Source organism: Podarcis tiliguerta (assembly GCF_965153285.1).
Source record: "Podarcis tiliguerta genome assembly, chromosome: 5".
NCBI classification, from domain to species: Eukaryota; Metazoa; Chordata; class Lepidosauria; order Squamata; family Lacertidae; genus Podarcis; species Podarcis tiliguerta.
The window spans coordinates 83,721,588-83,746,287 of record NC_139538.1 but is presented as its reverse complement, the minus strand read 5'-3'; the positions used below and the strand labels follow the sequence as shown (position 1 = coordinate 83,746,287).

Sequence of the window (24,700 nt, the reverse complement as noted above, 5' to 3'; positions counted from 1 at the left end):
TGTTGCATGATTCTTATATGGCAGGGAGAAATCCGTATCACTACCCTGTGATATTATGTATGGTGCTGTCCCATGAGTAGTTCCCCCATATTTAAGGGCTGTTAAAGGCATATACAAGGGCAGTTGGTCTTTCAGGAAATCTCTTTCTGAAATGTTTATTTGAAGGCTTAACAAGAAGACCTTGGAAATGGGTTGTTGCCTTCTTAGCAGCCAATACTGGCTTATAGTACAGGCTACATGCCACAGAAGTCATCTCAGCCTTCAGTGACTGGAATATAAGGAATAGGTGCCTGCTCTATAGGGATGAGGCATCTTCAGCCCCCCAAAAAAGTCTGTTGGGATGTGGCTGAGTCCCCCCAATCTCAAGGGGGCAGAAGAGGCGGAGCCCTTCCTCACCTGCCCCCTCCTTCCCTCCGTCCTGTCTCTCTACAGCCTTTGGAGATGCTATGCAGCCTGGCTGGATGTTGCCCTGGGTCACAAAGCATTTGTGACGGTCGTACCATGTTGCGTGTTGCACATGTGATGTCACACATGCATGACGCCCCCCCTTGGTTATTACAAATAATAGCCCATTAGACAAATGCACCAAACACTTTTAAGATGCTCTGATGTTTCTACCTGTTGAGGCCTTTCAATTCCTTGCCGTTTTTCTTGTAAAGAAGCCAAGTTCCTGTTTGTCAGTATAGTGTCTGTAGCATGGGATCTTGCTTCTTAGAAAAATGCCTGGCTGAATACATAACTTGTTTTCAAGTAGGTTTCCATGACTGCAGAAAAATAGCTTGCAGGCACGACGAAAGTAATTTCTTAAAACTATTGAGATGTTGGCTGGACTAATTGTCCTATTTCCAACAGTAAGCAACCCAGGACCACTGCAGAAACGATTAAAGCTTTACACTTAAAGAAATAATGCTTGAAACCACAAGCTGTTCATGTAAACCCTAACTACAAAACCACATCTCTAGCTATAAAACGCCAAAAGACATCCTGGAGTTTATTATGTCTTATGTGTTGTAATATCTGTTTATCTTTTTAAATCTTTTCCCCTCTACTGTCAACCCCCTGCCAAATCATATATACCGAACAGATTGCTTACTTCCTTTTTTAAAAGTTTGCGGGCATGGATATTCAATTTTGTTTTGTTTTTAAAAAGAGGCACATAGACCTGATGAAATTCTGAACAGCTGGTGGCAGCAGAGAGTTAAACCAAACTGGATGCTTCTCAATATTAACAGGGAAAGGTAAGTGTGGCTGCAGGATTACTGGCGGAGCTTGGATCAGGATGAAGCCTTCCCAGTCACATTAATGAATGAACCACACCAGGGGAGATTTTGGGATTAAATGCACAAAGTCAAGTCTCTTTTAATGTTATGAATAGCAAGTAGCATATACACAGTTTTACCAGTGCCAGAGCTGTTGTTCTGGGACAAGTTAAAAATAATATTCATATGGTATTCTCAGTCTGGAGACTACATTTTTAAATGGCAGCAAGGAAAGACAAATTCAGATAAGATTTTGGCATTGTTTCATTTGCTGCTGTAAGGTCATTTCAGAAAGTGTGTGTTTCTTAAATTACTTTGAACATGGTCAACAAGGCTTAACATTAAGAGTCATAAATGGTTGGACTCATAAATATTCAACATTAATTTGTAGAATCTTTTTGTTATTTTTATATATTTCATTTTATACAACACATAGCTGACATTACAACATGAATTCACATCGCCTATCAGTTAAACAGTACACAAATAACTACATCTCTATGGACTAAAATACAGTTTAATGTTTTGAACAGTGCACTTTATGATACTGCATCTTCCCATAATTTGTAGGGACTACAATTCCTACAGTGATTGTTTCATTAGGCTGACAATGATGCATTTCCTTCCTATGGGAAATTGAATGGAGTTAGGAACAATGACAACTGAAACGAATTAATTTCTAAAGTGTATTTTCCTCCTGGGAAACATTTTTTTCCTGTTCACAAAGGTGCATTTCTTTTTGCACAATTCGCCATGTGGCCTTCTTAATTCTGCTAATATCTTCAAGTCCAGTTTTATGTGTGTCAGGAGCTGTCACAACACTAGTTTTAATCAGGTCTGTTCTTTACCAAGCAAATTCATTCCGTGTACAAAGTCAACCATTCAATAAGAGGTATACAAACTGTTGCTTGTATTAAAGCAGCGCTATGTAGGCATCTGCCAGTGTAAGGATTTAAGCCTACACAACAGGACTTCTCTCCCCCTGATCTGTTCTTGGGGGCCTCATGCAACCTTCAGAGCAGATTTGGGGAGGGCACAGAGTTCATGCAAGGGAAGGAATGAGGGGAGTCACTATGCACAAGCAGAATATTTACACCATGGGCACGCAAACTAAGGCCTGGGGGCCAGATCCAGCCCAATCGCCTTCTAAATCTGGCCTGCGGACGATCCAGGAATCAGCGTGTTTTTACATGATCAGAATGTGTCCTTTTATTTAAAATGCATCTCTAGGTTATTTGTGGGGCCTGCCTGGTGTTTTTACATGAGTAGAATGTGTCCTTTTATTTAAAATGCATCTCTGGGTTATTTGTAGGGCATAGGAATTTGTTCATGTATTCCCCCCCCCCCAAAAAAAATATAGTCTGGTTCCCCCACAAGGTCTGAGGGACAGTGGACCGGCCCCCTGCTGAAAAAGTTTGCTGATCCCTGATTTACACTGATGGGATGCATTGGATACAAGCCATAATCTCATACCCTCCAACGTTTCTCTGATGAAAACAGAGATGTCCTATTCCACAATAATAATTTTATCATTTATATCTCACCCATCTGACTGGGTTGCCCCAGCCACTCAGGGTGGCTTCCAACATTTATTTTTTCTTAAATACTCTGGTTTCTCTTCAGATCGGATATGAAAGAAACATAAGGTAAAGGTAAAGGTACCCCTGCCCGTAAGGGCCAGTCGTGTCCGACTCTAGGGTTGTGCGCCCATCTCACTTAAGAGGCCGGGGGCCAGCGCTGTCCGGAGACACTTCCGGGTCACGTGGCCAGCGTGACAAAGCTGCATCTGGCGAGCCAGCGCAGCACACGGAAACGCCGTTTACCTTCCCGCCAGTAAGCGGTCCCTATTTATCTACTTGCACCCGGGGGTGCTTTCGAACTGCTAGGTTGGCAGGCGCTGGGACTGAAAGATGGGAGCGCACCCCGCTGCGGGGATTTGAACCGCCTACCTTTTGATCGGCAAGTCCTAGGCACTGAGGCTTTTACCCACAGCGCCACCCGCGTCCCTCGAAAGAAACATAATAAAACATTAAAAATCTTCCCTATACTGGGCTGATGGTTCGGGAGTCGGACAACGGGACATTCCAGGATCGAATCAGAAACTGGGATGGCTTCTGTAAATCTGGGACTGTCCCTGGAAAACAGGGGAGGGTTTGTAATCTTTATTCCTTTATCATGTTACTTGAGATCCAATACGGTTCGCTTGCCTTTCCCTGTCCCCCAGGTAGTTCAAGAAAAGATTCATGGCTAAAAAGAGAGGACAGGGTGGAAACTTGTGTGGAAGCCATAAAGCAGAGTTGGCTAGCATTTGATCCTCCGGCTGTTGGATTTCTGTTGCCACAATCCCAGACTATTGGCCATGCTCGATGTTGATGAGAGATGGGTATGCAACCACATCTGCAGAGTCTCAGGATAGCTATAAAGGTTGGGTAGCTATGCACGGAGCATAAGCCCAGTTTCCATAACCCTCGAATGTGCCATAGAAACAATTGGCCTTTTTTAAGCCGAGATCTACGAATCTAAAGTGTGTAGCAGCTAGCATGCAAAAATGTTGCACATATACAAATCTACAAGCTATTTATGCTTCTCTTTAGAGTCAAATATTTTGGTCTTCTGTATTTAGATGGTGGGATGCGGCTGGCGCTGTGGGTTAAACCACAGAGCCTAGGACTTGCCGATCAGAAGGTCGGTTTGTGACGGGGTGAGCTCCCGTTGCTCGGTCCCAGCTCCTGCCAACCTAGCAGTTCGAAAGCATGACAAAGTGCAAGTAGATAAATAGGTACCACTCCGGCGGGAAGGTAAACGGCGTTTCTGTGCACTGCTCTGGTTCGCCAGAAGCGGCTTAGTCATGCTGGCCACATGACCCAGAAGCTGTACGCCGGCTCCCTCGGCCAAGCGAGATGAGCGCCGCAACCCCAGAGTCGGTCACAACTGGACCTAATGGTCAGGGGTCCTTTTACCTTTACTATTTAGATGGTAATGATGAATGGGGGGGGGGCATGAAAAAGCTCAAGAATCAAGAAATGGGGGTGGCAGATTGAGGTGAGGAGAGAATGGTTTATAAAGGGATTGAAGCAATGGGAACTACTCTAATAATACCATTGTTGCTTCAGAAGACTTAGCTCTGGCACAGGACTGGTATTTGCAGAGATTTTAGCTTTCAAAAAGGTCCTTTATGTTTCTATCCTGGAAGCCAGCCACTGTAATAAAGGGAGATATTGTGTTGGGTTTAAATAATAAGTATCTGTAGCTTAATGTGAATTTATAAACTTTATTTTGCCAGCATTACAGTTATGAGAACGGCTGCTCATTTGTTCCCGAAGAATGACAGATACCACCTTGTTAAGCTATCAGTATAGCTGGCCTAAAAATGTATTTAAAGTTGCATCAATCTCTTGTTCAGAAAGAAATCGTGACTAACATAATCTTAGAACAGTGGGTTTCCCCCTCAGGATTGGAGTAATACTTCTCACTCTGCTATTGGCTGTCTGGCATTATAGTAAAAAGTGTAAAAGAAAAAAAACATTTTACATTCACTTGCTTTGCCTACAGAATAAAAGAAGTTGTAAAATGCATTTTTTGTTATGAAAACAATTGTTATGATGCTCTATAGAAACAAAGAACAAAAAAAAGCATTTGTTGGTATGCTTGCAGGCCGTGGCTGGTATTCAATTAAGTTTCACTCAGGCCCATTGAAATCAATGAATATTACTAAGTGAGGTCCATTCATTTCAATAGGTCTGTTCTGGGTTGGTCCAGTTGATGTGGTGACAACAGAGTGCAAGGGTACTAAGGAAAAGTAAAGTATTGCATTGTGATTATTTTGGGGCACCTCGCCTCAATTTTGGCTCAATTATATTTTCCCCAAGAGAACTGGGTGTACGTAATGTACATATATGAGTTTCTAAAAGTTGAAATGTTGGACACGGATGCTGTGTTTTAAACACAGGGTGCAATATTTCTTCCAGTTAAGGCTCAATCTATACACCTTCTCCCAACAAGGATTACCCAAACGCTAATTTGCTTTGTGAGCCACCTTGAACGGTTTGGTTCTGATCTAGAAAGGCTGTTAAGAAACATGTGAGTGCGAACTATTTGTGAGAATGAATTCGATTTAGAACAGTGGATGACAGGATGTGTTTAGATTTTATCAGCAGCAGCAGTAGTTGAATTCTCCTAAAATTCTCTTCCTATTCTCTAGCAGTTACAGTGGTACCTCAGGTTAAGTACTTAATTCGTTCCGGAGGTCCGTACTTAACCTGAAACTGTTCTTAAGCTGAAGCACCACTTTAGCTAATGGGACCTCCTGCTGCTGCCACGCCGCCGGCACTATTTCTGGGTTAGCGGAGTCTGTAACCTGAAGTGTATGTAACCTGAAGCATATGTAACCTGAGGTACCACTGTACTGGGAAATCTTTTAGATGAGTAAGGCAAACTGCCACCCCAGACAAGAGAGTAGTTGTGCTTGTTCTTCCAGCATAAAAGAGCAGCTTGCTTTCTATACCTTGTTCTTTACCAGACAGTGAAGTAGCCACTCATTCTCCACTTCCAGCCTCTCTGCTCCAAGCAGGTCACAGGGAGCCAGACAATGCATTTTTCATTTCTCCTCTTGCGGCCCGAAGGACAGTCTCACCGGTGAAGCCAGTGCGCAGAGTGTGTGCATTATGAGTAGCATCGCTGACTGATGTGTAGTGTAAGTGGCGACATGCTTATTGAAATTGCTTGGCTTTAATGTCCTTGATTTCATTTTCGAATTACGTTTTCTCATTGCAAATTACATGCCCAGTGTTTTTCTTTGACAAAGAGCAGCTGTAAGCGGACTTAGAAGTGACAACTACTGAACAAATGACCCACTGCTTTCTAGGTCCCTGTTAGCTACCTGATTCCCTGTCAGTCAGTCCCCTCCCACACTGTATTTGAGAACTCCCTTGCTGTTCCCTCTCAACAGCCACTCCTTTAATTGACTGGCTATCCTTTTAATTTCAGCAAGTTCCTTTGGCGGGAATAACTGAGTCTAATTGGACCCCAGGCACCGCTTGCGGAAGTAGATTAATCAAATGGGGGGGGGCGTTTCCTGAAGCTGTGCAAAGACCTCCACTGATCAGACGGAATTCATCAGACAGGAAATCCTTTTAGTGATGCAATTGCTGAGCCAAGATAGACCATGCCGTAATAAACGGCATACTTATGGCTTGACCCAGACACTATCTCATATCTTGCACCATGAGGCACAAGGACACTGCAGAGAAAAGGGTGGGTCTGCAGATATTTATTCTGACTACAGCAGGCATGCTAAGCATGTCACTATTCTTGCTTTTGTAGTCCCAAACACTATAGGCATAGCTTAGGAGAAATGGGCATTTCAGAGCTGCACATGCCATCGATCCCTATCCTGCATCATGCCAGAAGTTGCTTTCTTACCTAAAAATGACAGGTTAATCTGCAAGCGGGCTAAGGGAGAATAACAAAGGGGAAATGTTGGGACTGGTCTGATGGGGAACAGGAATTAGTGCACTTTTGATTTGCACTTACATAGTGGCTGCTGGCCTGATCCCGCAATCTCTCCTTTTGTCCTTGAGCTACCTGTATGCTTGCAGATAATTGGAGTCCAAATTGGATGTCCAATGCATTGCATTGTCATGGAGAGCTTGGGAGGCTATCGGAGTGGAATATGACGACGGTCATCTAGTCCAACCCTCCGCAATACAAGAATCTTTTGACTCAACTTGGGGCTGGAACCCGCAACCCTGAGATGAAGAGTCTCAAGCTCTTACTGGCCGAGCTAACGACACTCACAACTTGAACAGTGAGGGAAAAGAGACGGAATGATGGGTGACCATACTGACATACTGGGATTTCATCTTTTAAAAATGTTTTCAAATGATGCATACACATGCAAACATATACAGAGATATAAAATAAAAAACAATATTTTAATATTAAAATATTAAAAAGAAAATTAAAAATAGTATATATATTAATTGTATATATACTATTTTTAATTTTATTTTTAATATTTTATTTAATATTTAAAATTAAAGTTATTCCCACCACAACCACAGTATTTTTAATTTTATATATAATATTAAAATATTATATATGTATGTGTGTGTATATAATATATATATATATATATATATATATATATATAACGGATCGCATTTCCCCCACAAGACTTAAGTCCCGAGGTAAGTTACCTTACCCCGCTGTCTTTCCGTACTTCTAGCGCGAGTTCTCACGTTCCATCTCAGAGAGAGAGAGAGCGAAAGCGGAAAGTAACCCGAGAGTCCCCCGTTCCTCCCACCCCCGTGAGCGAGATCACGACTCTCTACTTTTCCTATCTCTGCAGCCTCGCGCGATAGACGCGCGGCGTGGGCTGCTTTCCGGCCGGCCCTTGGCTGTCGCAAAAGCGCAAAGATGGCGGCGGCGACTCCTTCGTCGGGTTACGCGGCTTGGGTGGCTCGGCTAGCCGAGCTGAAGAAGCTGCGGGGCAAGCAGCCCCGGGTGAGGCCTTACCGGCCCCTGGTGCTGGCCAACCAGGTCTCCAACCGGCGCCTGGGCCTCGGAGGTGGGTTTCCTCCACAGTCCCAGCTAGGGTTGTCCCCTCTCCTGTCACCTATTGCAATGTGAAATCCTACGTCCTGTATTGATACTACAGTTTTGTCCTGTATTTCAGGTCTTCTCTCTCTTTCTGCTAAGTTAGGGAGCCTCTCCGAATAGGTAAAAAAAGGTAAAGGACCCTGGGCGCGGTTAAAAACACGTGTTTGAAAGGGTGTGTGAAAGGTCATGTATTTCATTGAATATTTACCAGATAAATTGTAAAGAGGATTATTGTAATAACCTGCAGTTGTATAAGAGTATACAGTATACCTCAGGTTAAGTACTGAATTCGTTCCGGAGGTCCATACTTAACCTGAAACTGTTCTTAACCTGAAGCACCACTTTAGCTAATGGGGCCTCCTGCTGCTGCCGCGCCGCTGGAGCACAATTTCTGTTCTCATCCTGAAGCAAAGTGCTTAACCTGAAGCACTATTTCTGGATTAGCAGAGTCTGTAACCTGAAGCGTATGTAACCCGAAATACCACTGTATATTTAAAGTAGATGAATAAATGAGCAAATTAAGTTAATTTGGATATGCAGGAGATATTAAAAATAAATTTAAGGAACCGCAGAAAGAGGGGGAAGGAAGTCAAGTTTTGAAATGTTAAGATGATTGAAAAATTGGTGAAATGTATAAACCTGAAAAGCATAAATAAAATTTAAGAAAAAGAAAAAGAAAGGTCACGTATTTGAGCTCTGGGTAGCCAAGCGCAGACAGATTTGCAAATTCATGAGTGTGTGTGAGAGAGACAAATGTCAAAGGGGCCATCCTATCAGGCTGCAATAGATTGTAATGGATTGCTCTGAAGTCACTTCTCACCCCACCCAGCCCTGCCCTGTATTTTGCCAGACCAAAGGTGGCAACCATAGACTCCCAACTCAGACTGCACACCACTCCACTCCATGCGCAGCGGACCACTGTGGTTACACCAACCTGGTTCAACAGTGTCCGTTAATTCCAGGGTATCTGCTGCTCTGGATATGAAGCCTAGAGTCGTAGTTGGAAGGGGTCCCACAGGTCATCTAGAACTTTTGCCCCAACCTGGGGCTTGAACCCACAACCCTTGAGATTAAGAGCCTTGGGCTCTACCGACTTTGCAGTACTGACGTTTATTTCTTTGTCATATCAATTTTTTTTGGGCTGCATTTCAATCCCACTGTTCTCGGATGTATCGCACAAACGTATGTTCTAAAGACAGAGCTAGGGGTTGTTAGGTTTGTGAAGCCCTTGCTGCTCTGGGAAGGAGGGAAGGAGACTATTTCATCGAATCATATCGTGTAATTGTAGAGTTGGGAGGGACATCATGGGTCATCTAGTTCAACCCCCTTGCAATGCAGAAATCTTTTGCCCAAAGTGAGGCTCAAATATACAAACCTGAGATTGAAGAGGCTCCCTCTCTGCAGAGCCAAATGAGCTGGTATTAGGATTGTGAAGCCCCTTTTCCCCTAGGAGGGAGGGATAATATTTCATAGAATTATATCCTTTATTTGTAGAGCAGTAGGGACCCTGAGGGTCATCTAGCTTGACATCCTGTGAGGGGAAACTGCCTACATAAATCTGGCGCTGCATGCGATTCCCGGTCCAATTTGAAACCATACCAGACCCTGCTTAGCTTTGCAAATGTGCTAACAGTTTTATTGCTGTGCCGCTAGGAGTAGCAATGTGACTGGTGCTAAACTTCACACCAGCACCCATACACTGATTTGATTTGATTCACTGTATTTCTGTGACACTTTTAGCTAAAGTGAATCTCAAAGCACTGCGAACCACACCCACACTATGTGAAGGAAAGGGTTGCAGCGTCTGGGGCTTCTCAGCTTAGAGAAAAAGCAAGCAACAGAAGGGCAACATGAGGAAAGTTTATAAAACTGCTTGGGCCATGGAGAAAGCAGACAGAAGAAAAGCCTCCCTCTCTCTCAAATGAAACACTTGTTTTATATTATTTATAAAATTTCCCTTTACCTGAGAATCACAGGGTAGTTTTGCAATATTAAAAAAAACCCATGAATTGTATAACATAATAAATGAAATAATAACGTCCCTGAAGGTGACACTTGCGCTGGGGTATTGGTTAGGGTTTTTTGGGGGATGGGCTGTGAAGTTGTTGCTGTTATTGATATTAATTTCTGGTATCTTTATTTTTGGTCTTATGATTATGTGGAAATTGTTTGGTTTGGTTGTGTACTTTTTGAAGTTTTATTTGTTGTTTGTGAATACGTTTGCTAGGTAAGTCTGTGGTGCAATGGGTCAGTGCGTCTGGCTGTTAACCAGAATGCTAATGTGGACCTGACGTGAAACAATCAGTGTTGCAAGGACATGTTTTTGATAGTTTCCACAGCAGAACCACACTGCAGCTTGCACACAGATATACACACCAATATTTAAACAAAGACACTCGTCATGAATCAGCTAAGGTCTGTCCCTAGCTGGGTGAGGAACCACATGCATAAATACATTTTGTTTCATATATAAACCATTCCTCATACCTGCTGTTGGATTGATGCATGTAAAAAGGGAGTTTCAAATGAACACCCTGGGGTTTTTTTGGAGGAGTGCTGATTGGTCCAGGATCCCCACAGAAAGAATACATCTGTATGTGCAGAGCACATGTGAGGGCAGCTGTCAGATGCAACCTTGTCCACAGGTGAGGGGTGTTCTTGTTAAGATCCCTAAACTGATAGAAATGCAGGAATTGTACAAATCAGCTATTTGGGAGGGGGTGTTTCACAGGCAAGGAGGAAGTGATCATCGTGATTAATGTTTTTCTAACATGCTTCTATGCTGTGTGCATGCTTTATTTGGATTGGCGTTATCATTGCTGCGCTTTTGAAAACAGAACTCTTGGTGTGTTAAGTTCTACATATGCAACCTGAGGCAAATTGCTTAGTGATCTGTTTCTTTTATGAACAGAGCCTTTGCTATCCTATGTATCTATGTATGTATACTCAAGCTCTACTGAATTCTATGGGAGTTATTCCCAAGTAAGTTTCATACGACTGCAGCTTAAAGTTCTTCATTCACACTGAAAACATGTTTGATGCTCATATGTCGTTAACTGAAACTGGCTGCTAATTTGCAGGAATACTTTTATCGCCTCCTTGGTCATTGTCACACATGCATGCAAATTTATGGGGTGGTGTGTGTGTGTGTGTGTGTGTGTGTGTGTGTGTTTGCCTACATTCAGCTGAATATGAATGTTTGGTTGAATCATTTTGCTTCATAGTGCCCTGAAGGCTACCAGACTTTGTCTGTGGCAAATGGCCAGAGGGAATAAATTCCACAACTGGAACACTGTAAAACATGCTAATTGTTCCCTCAGTATTTATAAAAGTAAAGTAAGGGAGAAAACCATGTGTTGTATGTAGAAAATATTCTTTCTAGTTGGCAGGGGAAAAAGGGTTGTTACTTTGTGATCAGGACTGTATTTTCTTCAATTCAGTCTGCATAAAATTTCATAGACAATCCAAGAACTGGTACAGGCTTCTAAGAACCTTGCCTTTTAATTACAAAAAGTGAAACCTAATCCTTAAAAACTTATGTTATATTACATTTTGTTAGCCTTTCAAAGATTTCATATGGCCTTGGTTTAAAATACAGTTTTTGCCAAAACTTCTGCTGTTAAGTGTTCTAGAGTTTGTAACTTGTTCATCTCAAATGTCCTTGTGTTGTATTCCCTCCCCTGCTGTTCACCATTTATACGTGCATTTTCCTTCACACAGTTCCTTCTGGAAAAAGAAATTCAAAATTCATGAGAAGTGCAAACACCGAGTCCTTATCTAAACAGAATACATTAATTGAGTTACATTATGAAACCTAAGCATGCTTACATTAAAATTTAATTCATTTTGAACTCAGAATTTGCCTTTGCCTTTGTGGTTTCCTTTGTGGCAGAAAAGAACAGTGCTACTATGGTGGCTTAGTTCAGTTGTTATGCCAGACCATGGTTTCCACTAACCATACACTAAAACCCAAATCATAGTATGGGCTTCCAAGCAAATGATAGGTAAATTGAGGTTTAGATGCTTGTCTATTTTCTCACTTTGGTCACCCATCTTATTTTAGTTGCAGTGTCTTTGGTGGAACAACAGTCATAACTATGGGTTTATTAATTCAGAGGTTATGCCAAACCATAGTTAGCACAAATATTAGATTTGCGAACAATGTTTTTAAATTCTGGTTGCTGGCTCATGAGCTAACCATATTTTTGTCCAGTCAAAATATCAAACCAAACTTCCCTCAAACTTCCTTACCCATGATCTAGCATGATGTCTGAATTGAGCCGCTGACAACATATGAAGCTTTGAGAAGAGGCAGGCAGACTGATAAAACCATTGCCCTCATCCTTGTGGCTTCCTTACATATGAAAAGTACAGTCAAACCTCGGTTGTTGAATATAATCCGTTCTGGAAGCCCATTTGGCTTCTGAAATGTTCAACAACCGAGGAGCGGCTTCCGATTGGTTGCAGGAGCTTCCTACACTCAGCGGAAGCTGCATTGGACGCTCAGCTTCCGAATTTTTTTTGAAAACCGGAGCATTTACTTCTGGGTTTTCGGCGTTTGGGAGCCAAAATGTTCCAAAACAGAGGCATTCAGTATCTGAGGTTTGACTGTATTCAATTAGTAACTAGAAGTGAAATTCCCAATTCCAATGGAGGCGTGTGTTTTCTTGGATTAAGGATGCAATAGAAAACAGTGTGAAGAATCTGCTTACTTTTACCGTCTTCAGTGTTTCATATGGTATTCATGCAATAGAGTTGTCACTGTTATAAAATGCTCCTGAGTAATGGCAATTTCTTTTCTTTTCCAGAGGCAACATGCATCACAGAGATGTCATTAATGATGGCCTGTTGGAAGCAGAATGAGTTCAGTGATGTAACTTGCGCCCAAGAGATCCAGACATTCTTCAACTGCGCTGCAAAGGCAGAAGTAATTATGTCCCAATTTATCCTCTAATCAAGCTGCAGGAAATTAGTTTCCATACATAATTTGAGCATGTAATGCCACTACAAATCTCCATCATTGTGTTTGTATTATCCTGAGAGGCAGGTCCTTACATTTTAATTGCTTACTGCTGAATGTTAACCTGAATGTGTGAAACTGGCAACAGTGGTGGTTTAGCAAATGGTAAGCATATTTGCCCAAGACAGTATAATGCGAAGGTACAACCCAGATAATACAGCTTTAAAAAGATATGGTGTGCTGGTTAATGATGCAAGTAGATTGAATATGTGAACTTGCCATTAGGACCCATGCATGGAGATTATAGGTCCATCGCATACCATTGAAACTAATGAAATCGCTACAAAACTAATGAGGTTAAGGCATTGGTTACATCAGGTGATATGCTATTGTGTGGCTGCATATTTATAAAATGCCGGTGTGTGGTAGATGGAATTGCTTCTGCAATTGTTGAAACATCTATTTCCTATGGCATCTGTGGTTTCATATCTGTTTGTTTATTTCTATTTTTTAAGTTCTCATCCTGCCTTTTAAACACAAGTTTCAGAGTAGTTCATAGCAAAAATGTCTAAAACAATAAGAAAATATATAATTGAAACAGAAACAACCAAACATGAAAAATACATGAAAAAGAGCAGCTGTTTTTATTAGCAACTTTTTTCTGTTTTATATTTCTTTGGTTCTTGACATCGTGGACAGTTTTGAGTTTCAGGTTGCTGGAAAAATCGGTTATAGAAATAGCAAATAGCTGGTGCATTTACTGTTGTTCTCAATGGTGTGTTTTTTTGTAATAACCTATATTTTAAATTTAAGTGATGGCCTGGTTTTGTTAGCTTTTAATGAGGAAAATCAGGGTATAGATATGTTAAACAAGATGTACTATGTACAATCCAATTTGGAAGGAGAGAAACCTCCACTGTATAGCAGAGGAATATGACCTTGTGTGTTAATGGACAACAGCAAGGAATGCTTGTTTCAGGTAAGCTTTAGAAATGTAAAAATCCCATGAGAGTTCTTTTTATAAACAAATATCAGTGTGTTCCCCAGTTTATAATTTTATGATATCCGGGGTGCTTCTGCTGTGCACTCCATGCCTGAAAATGAGATCGATCAAGTATTTGACTTCTCAGCCAATCCAACCAGTAAAATAAAGGCTAAGCATATAAATTTAGAATCCTATACACAGTTCCTGGGGTTAGTACTTTTCAATTTGTTTGGGCATATTCCTGAGTTGATAAGCATGGGATTGTGCCATTTTGTATGACTGTAAGAGAGAGAGAGAGAGAGACTTAAAGCTATCACTGCTATACCAATATAAATTAATGTAAACAATATTCAGGAAATTGACCAGTTCTTCTTGATTTTTTCTACAACACCTGAGTCACAGTCATTTAAAAAAATATATATATTCAAGACAAGTTGCTTTTAAATGTGGTTATAGCTGTACATCAGGGCAAGAATTGCCTTCCCTTAAATTAAACAGGGAGTACAGTGATACCTCGGGTCACAAATGCTTCGGGTTACAAATGCTTCGGGTTACAGACTCCGCTAACCCAGAAGTAGTACCTTGGGTTAAGAACTTTGCTTCAGGATGAGAACAGAAATCGTGCTCCGGCGGTGCGGCAGCAACAGGAGGCCCCATTAGCTAAAGTGGTGCTTCAAGTTAAGAACAGTTTCAGGTTGAGAATGGACCTCCTGAACTAATTAAGTTCTTAACCAGAGGTACCACTGTAAAAGACTCTTATTCCTGCCTTTGCTATGAAGCAATGATGAAGTTTTCAGAAGTAGGCCACCACCTACACAAGGGCATTTTTTACTTTGTGGAATATTTGGCTGCAGGCTTATAATAGTGGACCTGTATCTCAACCTTGTTAAAACGTGTAATGAGACAGATTAAGTTCTGTTTCCATCTTGCATGTAATAATCATTCCCATTGTGCAGGGGTGACTTTTGAGTGCACCCCACTGTGTCATTAAACCATAAATTGCAAGTAACCGTGAGAGCCAATGGAAACAAGCTTCAAGAAGGAAGAGGATGCCCGGGAACCATGGACCACAAAATAGAAAGTGTACCTGCCAGTGTTTTTCTTAGGGTTCAAGGACTACAGCCGATCGAATTGCTTCAAATCACAAGTGTTTTGATATAATACACATACTCTATAGTTACTTTGCCAAGGCTTCTGTTTTGTGAGTTACACTTATTCTTAGAAAAATATGATCCTCCCTTGTTGCTGCACAAGCCACTCATATCAACAGGAAACTGACTAGACGCAAAATGTGACCAAGTACATTCAAATAACGTCTTAAGGATATATTGTCCCCCTATTCCTAGGAATTGATAGTAAAAGTCCAGCTCCTCTTCCTTGACTGTAATATTTATCATTTCACTGTTTCAAATAAAGTGAGTTACCACTGGCTTCTGAATGCAGCTCTCTCTGATTGTCCAGAGGTTGATGCTTGCGACATTGGGGATATTGGTGGGATTTGTGCGTCAGTTTAATAAATATAGGGAATTGTTTCTGTTCTTTTCAGGCAGAACGCAAGCAAAATCTTCGACAAGAATCTCTGGGCCAGTCGGGGAAACTTGGTTCAAAACAAATCAACAAATTACTGAAAAGGTTTCCAAATATCACATACAATTATTAAAGAGAATTGCTTCCCCATGTATCTGTGAACACCAGGACTGGAATTTGAAGAAACTCGCCGCTTGTTGGTCATTCCCTTTGAAATGGACGGGAGATGTTTTCCTGCATTTCATACTGTTTTTTGGAATAAAACTTCTGTTGAGATAAGATGAAGACCTAAAGTTTCCTTGGATACCAAGAGTAGCTACAGCAGTTATTTGACCAGAGAAACTTTTGCTTGAAATGTTCTTCAATAGCATCAAATTTGAGTCGTCAGTGAAATAAAATCTTTTGTGAAATCTTGTCTGCTGTTATAGAGCAAACTTCCTTTTTGAACTTTGGCCTCCAAGCTGCTAAACAGCAGCATCCCATAAGCGTGACCCTTGCAGCCAAGAGTTCCCAGTATGACATGAGTGGTGGTGGTGGGAAGTATTGTGAGTGTTAAATTATTGTAGGATCACACAAAGATAAAGCTCAGAGTCTTTTTCATAGTGCCATCTGTGTGCCACCACCAGAACATCTGCCTGACATCTAGGGAACTTCCTTATGGGAACTTCCCAGTCTAACCCTGACCCTGATTTTCAGTGGTGGATAGGAAAAAGTTGAGAAGCAGGAGTGCTTTAAGGGGAGTGAGAATGGATTGAGTTCTCTCCATTCTGTCCATAGAATCCGTTCCTAGATTCCATTCACTTGTGAGGGGCAAAAACCTCTCCCTGCTCCCTGATTTAACACTTCTCTACTTTTTCCTCATAAAATAAAACTTTTAACTTCGGTTACTAAAAGTATTCCATTTAAGGGTGCTGTGTTTGCTGGGGACTAAAGGGAAGGTAAAGCCTTAAAATATGCTTGAAGTTGTTACCGGAAAAATCCGAGGGCTCCCTTGGACAAAAAGTAAAGACACCAACCAGAGTAAATTGGAGCAAATCAGCAGCCTGTAGGCTTGGCCTTTATTGAACTGTTGCAGCAGGGTGTTCCCCTCACTCGCAGGAGAGAGGAAAGACACAGAAAATGTCTCCTTCATGGAGTAAAATAAAAGTGGAACAGTGCAAATCCGATGTATGGTTGATTTTCTATGAATTTATAACAGAAGTGTAGTGTATGTAGTGTGTGAGTGTGAGTGTGTGTGAAGTCTGTACAAACTGAATGATGGGGGGGGGGCGGTCCTGCTACAAAGTGAAACAAATTTATGCTGTATTGCACCCAACACTTTTCAGCATGCTGCCTTCTGAAGGGTCACCGACTAATAACAACAAAGATTACTTTGAGAGATTGTGGGGTTTTTTTTAGTTAGATAAAAAGAATCTAATTGCATTTTAGGCGGTGGTGATGAAAGACTTGTGAGCATACGACTTCAGTTTTTGCTAACTGCTACATTTGTTCTTTGTCATGTTCCATAGACCTTTCCTTTATTTGAAACTAAATCTGCAGAATGCTAAATTCAGTTATCTGACCTTGCAAGTGACTTACGTTCTGATAAACAGTTACATTTTTTTTATTAAGGCATTCTTTTGTTTAACGTTTTTATTTTAACCAAAGAATTTAGACTAGATTATATTTGGAATTCTTCTCTCTTCTGGATATTTCCTATTTTCAATAGTGTGGATGATATACCCCAGGGGTGGCCAACTCCCAAGAGACTATTACTTGGGAGTCTTGGGGGGGTTCAGGTCGAAGTTGTTGAGCCTTTTTTAGGGAGGAGGGTAGCCATGTTTTGGGGGGAGGAAAAGGAGCAGCCACTCACCAACAGATCTGGGAAAGCAAACAGCCTCACTAAGTAAACTTCGTCTTCCGTTTTGCAGATTGTGCAACAATGAGACGAGGGGGTGGGACAGGGTTCTAATTTACCAATGCTGAGGAAAGGGAGCCAGTGATCTACCAAAACCTCCAGGGGATCTACCAGTAGATTACGATGGACCTGTCAAACATCCCTGATATACAGCATTTGTTTATGTGGTTGGTGGAATATGTAAGGTTATTTTAACATTCAGTATTCTTATTTTTGTCCTTTTTATTACTGGTCTTTGTGCTCCTGAGGAACACATGTTGGGCATATTGCATTGTAAATTATTTGGGCCTTATTTTGAGGCTCTCCCTCCTTAAAATATTTTAAAATTTACAACCTTATCATATATGCAATAATAGTAATAGTCAACTATACATGACAGTAAATGGTTAAGGGAGCAGAACTTTGCTCCCTGGGAGAGTGGCTGAGGACCATAGGATGTTGAGGACCTCCCTCTCTGTGGGTGGAGAAGCAGGTCTGCCAGCAGATGCACATGAAATGGCTGCAGAGACTGGTATGTTGGCAGCAGATCAGAGGAGGCCCCTTCCTTCTACTGACACACATCCAAAAGAGGCAGAAGCAACAACAATCCTATACCAGCCCGGGAGCTGTCAATGGGATGGGAAAAAATTAAAACAACAAATGGGAGAAAAACTCGGGAAAGCTGTTCCCGTACCTTCCCACAGTCACCAGTATGATTGGCTGGGCTTAGAAGGAAGTGATTCCTTCACCACAGACCTTAGGATTGTTCTACCCAAGTTCAAACAGGGGAACACTATTAAGCACAAAGACACAAAACTGGAGTACATACAGCGTTAATATGAATACATTGTTCCGGGTTTCCTGACCCGAGTTACACTTGATACTTAGCTGCCAGTGTCTGAAAGGCAATCATCTTAACTACTGTTAACTACTTTCCATGTTTCATAAAACTATTTCAGTTTATTAAGCCATGCCGCACCTTTCTTGGTTTCTAAAGTGACTTCAAGGTCTTCTAGCATGTAAACCAGATCCCTGGTACATCTCACCACTGATTGTACACTGAAGAAGGTCCAGTCTGAGAACCTCAGACTTTTCTAAAGATAACACCTGGTTTACAAAATCTTACAAAATTTCACCACTCTCCTACAATCCTGTCAGATCTAGTAGAAAATTTCCATTAATTGGTTGACAGGGCTCTCCAGTGTCTTATATATCTCATCTCTCTCCTCCCCCCCCCCGACTCCCCGCCATGCTATTTCTGATTCAAGATTTATTTGCTTTCAAAAGTGTAGCCAAAATGGCACCCTATATGCACAATAAATAGGAGTCAACTGACTTGGGGTAACCCTGAAGGGTTTTATTTATTTATTTATTTATTTATTTATTTAATTTGTTAGTTGCTTTATCCTGCTCAGGGCAACCCAAAGCGACTTAAAACCAGACACACACACCTAAATACATTAAAGCCTAGAGGGGGAATGCATTAAAAATTATCACACCCACTTGTAAAAGGCCACATATATAATGAGGGTGCTAGGTGAGCCTTCCTGGGGAGAGCATTTCAGAAAGCAGGGAGCCACTGCGAAAAAGGCCACTTCTCATGTTGCCACCTTCCTCTCATGGAGGGGGCATGCGAAAAAGCACCTCTGATGATGATTGCAGGGTCCGGGTTGGTTTACTTCGTATCTGGCTCTGGCACTGTTCAGACAATGACATCTGGGTCCTTCTTGGCAACAGAGCAAGACTTATTTCTGTTTGCACCATGGTATATTCTAGGGGTGGCCCTCCAGATGTGGCTGGATTTGTGCTATGCTGACTGTGTGCCATCTGGGGGGTGGCACACATTCTCCACCCTTGCTACATGCCCTATGCTAAAGGTAGGCAATATTTAAAATGCATCAACATGCAAATGTGGCTTAGAACAGGATTCCCTGCCCATCAACTATTGAGTCAGCCTGGTAATGGGTGGAACAGATTTGGGTAATGCTGACAGGACAAACAAGCTGTAGGGAACAGGTACGTACCGGTAACCATCCCATTTTTTTATTTGCTTCCTGTAACCAGAGCTTCCTTTTGTGTTCATGATAAAGGAGTATATCAACCCAGTACTGAAATCCCCTTCTTCCTTTGTGAACCATACTAAATACAATCCGTGAGGACTTGCCAAGGTTATTTCTGTACAAATCCATGCCCCACCCCCCTTGCCGTGTCTCACTTCTGAAGGCAAGCAGAGCCTGCTGCTAATTAAATGATTGCAATTCCTTGGCCAGACACACTGCAGTAGAAAACACCCAAGAGAAACCACTCCCTTCTCTTAGCAGCAGCCCCTGCAATTAATTCATCATTTGACACAACTGCATTAGACCTTGGTAGCAGTGGCAGAAAGAAGGCGCTGGCAGAGAAGTGCAGGGTACTGGGAATCAAAAAATGAGGGGTGCCATTGGGAGGATGTGTGCACATTTGAGAGCTGTGTCAATTCAACCAAAAAGTTCTTGCTTGTTTAAAGGAGAACTTGATGTTTTCATGGAACAAAATGAAATGAATCACACAGTTTTGTTGTTAGTTGAGGTGGGGTGAAGAGAATAGGCAGGAAAATGTATCTGTCCTTGCCATTTTCATTTATTCTTTATATTTTTTCTTCTACCATTGTGTTGGAATACAGTCTTCCATCAAATCAAAGAGGACTCAAGATGTATTTCTATCAATTGCTGTCATGCTTAACAATAGTTTAAGGGAGGGGGAAATATACTAAACAGCATAGCCAAATTTAATACATTTGTTGTTTAGTCGTTTAGTCGTGTCCGACTCTTCGTGACCCCCTGGACCAGAGCACGCCAGTCACTCCTGTCTTCCACTGTCTCCTGCAGTTTGGTCAAACTCATGCTGGTAGCTTCTAGAACACTGTCCAACCATCTCGTCCTCTGTCGTCCCCTTCTCCTGGTGCCCTCCATCTTTCCCAACATCAAGGTCTTTTCCAGGGAGTCTTCTCTTCTCATGAGGTGGCCAAAGTATTGGAGTCTCAGCTTCACAATCTGTCTTTCCAGTGAGCACTCAGGACTGATTTCCTTCAGAATGGATAGGTTTGATCTTCTTGCAGTCCATGGGACTCTCAAGAGTCTCCATGGGACTCTCAAGAGTCTCCTCCAGCACCATAATTCAAAAGCATCAATTCTTTGGCGATCAGCCTTCTTTATGGTCCAGCTCTCACTTCCATACATCACTACTGGGAAAACCATAGCTTTAACTATACGGACCTTTGTTGGCAAGGTGATGTCTCTCTAATACATAGAAATTTAAATGTTCCTGTATCTGTTCTCCCCTAGCTGTTAAAAACTAGGCGGCACAATATATTATTACAATGCTTCCAGAGGACATATGATGGAAGGCTGACAGACTTTTAGAAAAGGAGTTCAGTTCATCAGCTGTGGAGCAGCCATCAAAGATTCCTCCTCATGTGTCCTGCCTGTTTGAACGCATGGTACAGAAAAGTGAAGGTTAGAAGAGTATTCTTGCCAAATATTAGCAGAACACTCACCAAATGATATAACTGACGCACCAGCATGTCATGATCAACAGTATCAGAAGCTGCAGAAAGACCTACCAGAATCAGTAAGGTTGAGTTGAGTTGACATCTGTCTGTCTCGGGAGGCAATGGAGGAGCGTGTTTCTGGAGGTGAAGTCAAACTCTTGGGAGGTTGCAGCGCCTGCTGTGGCTGTAGAGACTGATATGGGATACGGGAGAGATATGTTTTGTTGCAGCTTGGGCAGATGAAGGCGTCCAGTTGTGCTGTTGCAGATGCACCATGGGGTTTCTTCTCTCTGCTTCTCCCAGCAGTCGTTCCTCCTCTGGTCCCTGCTGCGGATTCAAGACCTGACTATCTGTCTCCAGGCACTGTGGTCCTCTGGAAGGAATTCCCACATGGCAGGGTTAATGTTACCAGCCTTTATGTCACGTTTGTAGACATTGTAGAGTGCTCTGATGGTGTTTCCTGCTTGGCAGGGGGTTGGACTCGATGGCCTTTGTGGTCTCTTCCAACTCTATGATTCTATGATCTTTGTAACACAGAATTGGTCTGCAAATGGGCCTGGTGCCTGAAGCCAGCTCGCAACAGAGCACGTCCTTGGGGACCTTGCCATCTTTCGTTCTGTGGACATGACCAAGCCAACGTAGACAGCACTGATACAGGAGTGTGAACATGCTGGGAATGTGGGCTTGGAAGAATATGTCGGGGTACAATCATTCCTATTAATCCCTAGGCAAGGACAGGAAGCCATGAACCTAGTCAGTGCCACAGTGAGGCTGAAAACCAGAGTGGCTTCTCATTAGAAAGTGGGTGGTATCCAAAGAAGTTTTGAGCTGGAGAGCAACCACTCAGTAACCTCACCTACAAGTGGAAAGAAAGAACTAGGTGAATAGACAGCTAGAAAGTCTTAATCCTGACTAGCCAGTTAGGAGGTAGAGCTTTTGAAGAAAGGCCAAATAACTCAGCTTGTCTGGTGCTCTTCCCTCCCTCAGCAAGGCATTAATAGTTTCAGTCAACTGAATGCCAAGCCTCTCCCAGCTGGCTTTTCACCAGCCAGGGTGGGTATGAATCAAATTTAGTTCTCCAGCATGCAAGATTTAAAAACTGGTAAAGGGACAACCCGCCCACTCCCAAACCCACAAATCACTGTGTGATCTGGGAGCTGCAGAAGTTGCAGGTTCATCACAATGGGCAGTAGATGTTTCAGTCTCTGAACCACAAGCTGTTTGAGCACCTGGAACAGTTCTGCTGGGTGACACTTAGATCACAATGGTAATTGAGAAGAAGGGTTTATTCACCACTGATAGTATTTTAAAAACAACAACACTATGCTGCCTGCAATCAAGTCTGTTTCAGTGCAAACCATATGCCACCTTGGGAAAGGATTGGAGCTCAGTGGGAGAAAATCTGCTTGGCATGCAGAAGGTCCCATGTTCAGTCCCCAGCACCTCCAGGTAGAAGTGGGAGAGACCCCCATCTAAAACCCTGTAACACCACTGATGGTCAGTATAGACCAGGGCTTCCCAAACTTTTTTTGGACTACAACTCCCATCATTCCTAGCTAGCAGGATCACAGTGGTCACAGATGATGGGAACTGTAGTCCCAAAACAGCTGAAGACCCAGGTTTAGGAAACCCTGGTGTAGACAATACTGAGCTACATGGACCATTGGTCTGACTCAGTATATGGCAGCGTCTTATGTTCCTGCTGTTCCTTCCTACAGGTCATCTGAGAAGGAGAGAATCCTGTGCCAACCAGAGGGAGAAAAAGCCTGGGAGTATCTGGATCAATGGCCGATGTCAGTCTGCTACCACGCAGCATGAGCCACAGAGGAGGCCAGCAGCAGCAACCAAGCCATTCTTCCTGCCACGAGGAACCACCTCCAAGCCTTAGTTTAAGGGAGAGACCTGTCAACTGAAGGAAATACAGATCAGCTTCTAATGCACCAATCTATCGGTAGCATCCTACACAGTCTGGTGCCTTTTGTCTAGAAATGCTCTCTGTGTGAAGCTTTTCCTAGGCAGGGCAGGAGGGTGGGAAGCTGAGAAGAATATAGTCCAGGGCAATTTCAAGTAGTTGATTAAGCTGAAAGGATAAAGTCCAGATTCCTTCAAATCACTTTCAAATTCAAGCAGAGGATTTTGCTCCACTTGAATTATACTGTTGTTCTTCCAGTGGATAGCTCTGAGTTAGCAGCTTGCAGCTACCCTGGGAATTGTACTTTACCCCTAACAGAGATACCATTCTCAGCACCCTGAACAAACTACCGTTCCCAGGTTTGTTTGGCAGCAGGAATTTGCTTTGAATGTGTTGTGTTTTTAAGGTGCAGTGGTGTCCACAGCCACAATAATGGTAAGAAAATAAAAGGGATGTTTTCAGGAGGAGAGAAAGAGACCCCTGGTGGATTGATCCAGGTTGGAAGGGAGGAGGCTGGAAGCAGAAAGAGATGTGTATAAACTGTGCCAAAGAAAGAGCTTTGACAGCAAGAAAAAGGGGAGGGAATGGATTGGGAGAAAGCCAAGGAGAGGGGGAGGTAGGAGAGAGAGAGAGAGAGAGAGAGAGGAACCAGCCTGGAAACCTGAAGGCTGCTTTCTGCTCGTCTACACTTGCCCCTTGTTATTTGCAAAGCTGGTTCAGAACTTCTGGATCACATGGTATTCCCTTGCTTTGGAGAAGGAAAAGAGAAGGGAAAAAGAGGAAGGTGAGGCAGAGGAAAGCAAGCACCCCAGGCTGGTGTTGTTCCATCTTCCCCACCCCTTTGCTCTCTTCCTTGCACAGAGATGACAGGAGCCTCCTAGCCCCTGTGAAACTGAAGGGGGGTGGGCAGAGGAGGAGCAGGAGGCCAGATGATCAGCTCAGCAGTAGAGGGAAAATGTGAAACATGAAGAACCAGCTCACTGCTTGTGGAAGGATGCTGCTGCTCCAAGTGTTCCCGCTGCTGCATTTGCTCCCCTGTCTTGGCTCTGTGAAGGTAGGAGATTTCATCTTCTTGGAATTAAGTCTCTTGGCTGCTTAACGTTGTGATGGAAATGGGGCTGTGAAAATGCAATCTGGGCTGCGCAGGCAGGTTTGCGAAAGGGGTGGCAAATGCTGCGGTCGGGGAAGAGTTGTGTTCATTATTTCCTTTCTCGTCATGAGAATATAGCCAAATTTAAGGGAATCCCGATATTTTACACTGGTTGTTGTTGTTTTGTAGACTGCATGTCTTTCCCATGTTCCAAATGCTGCATTAGAGACTTGCTCTTCCAGTGCTGGTTGATTGTTTTATGATAAATGGGTGTGAGGTCTGGACTCAGAAACTGAAAGTATTAGGTGGGTGCTAGAATGGTTAAAGGTATCTAACTCCTCTGTCAGTATTTTTACAATGGGTGTGTGTGTGTGTGTGTGTGTGTAAGATAGCAAAGGAGGGTGTTGCTCCCCAACAGTTGTGAGTTGTAGCATCTTCATTCATGCTGGGCTAGGGTGGAGCTCCCTTAATCAAGCCCATCCCATGCTGTCTGACTTGCCAGTACATACAGTGAATGCAAATCTGCTGGCTGTCTCACTTGTTCCTTTGCAGCAGATTCCCAGTTGCTGTAATTTTGGTTGCCTTTGGTTTGCCTACCTATACTATGAGGAATACAATAGTTTCCATTATGAAGAGCTTTGAAAAATTAAGACTCATAGAGGTCTACATCTTAAAAGTAGCATTTCCACGGAGAGAAGTATTGTTTTAAACGCTCATTCTTTCCTGAAGGTGCGAGAATCCAAGGAACATATTTACAGGGACTAGTTTTCTTTGGGCGAGAGAGAGCCCTGGAGCTTCATAGCATACATACAAACAGAGCCTATTGGAAACTAGTGGACTTCAAAAACAAGGCAGCACAAGTAGTAATCTTGCTTCAAATTGCGAAGAAGAGCAATGAGCTAATTCACACATCTCTTCCGCCACACACTGTCTCCTCTCCCTTCCTCCCCCAGTTGTCACAT

At 42.6% G+C, this 24,700-nt stretch overlaps 2 protein-coding genes across 2 annotated transcripts in view; both read left to right on the top strand.

Annotated features, from left to right (window-relative positions):
- Positions 1 to 7,629: 7,629 nt before the first annotated feature.
- Positions 7,630 to 15,743, top strand: CHCHD1 (coiled-coil-helix-coiled-coil-helix domain containing 1). The gene is made up of 3 exons (XM_083440664.1): positions 7,630 to 7,827; positions 12,668 to 12,786; positions 15,351 to 15,743. The coding sequence occupies exons 1-3, from the start codon at positions 7,677 to 7,679 to the stop codon at positions 15,462 to 15,464; spliced, it is 384 nt and encodes a 127-aa protein (XP_083296790.1). The 5' UTR covers positions 7,630 to 7,676; the 3' UTR covers positions 15,465 to 15,743.
- A 1,521-nt stretch (positions 15,744 to 17,264) lies between these two features.
- The window catches only part of LOC310677413 (neurotrypsin-like), a 39,483-nt gene continuing 32,047 nt past the window's right edge, over positions 17,265 to 24,700 (top strand). Inside the window, exons 1-3 of the mRNA XM_083440378.1 lie at positions 17,265 to 17,408; positions 22,455 to 22,687; positions 23,510 to 23,702. Of these exons, the coding sequence (XP_083296504.1) occupies positions 23,613 to 23,702 (90 nt within the window). The 5' untranslated portion in view covers positions 17,265 to 17,408; positions 22,455 to 22,687; positions 23,510 to 23,612. The remainder of the gene's footprint in view (positions 17,409 to 22,454; positions 22,688 to 23,509; positions 23,703 to 24,700) is intronic.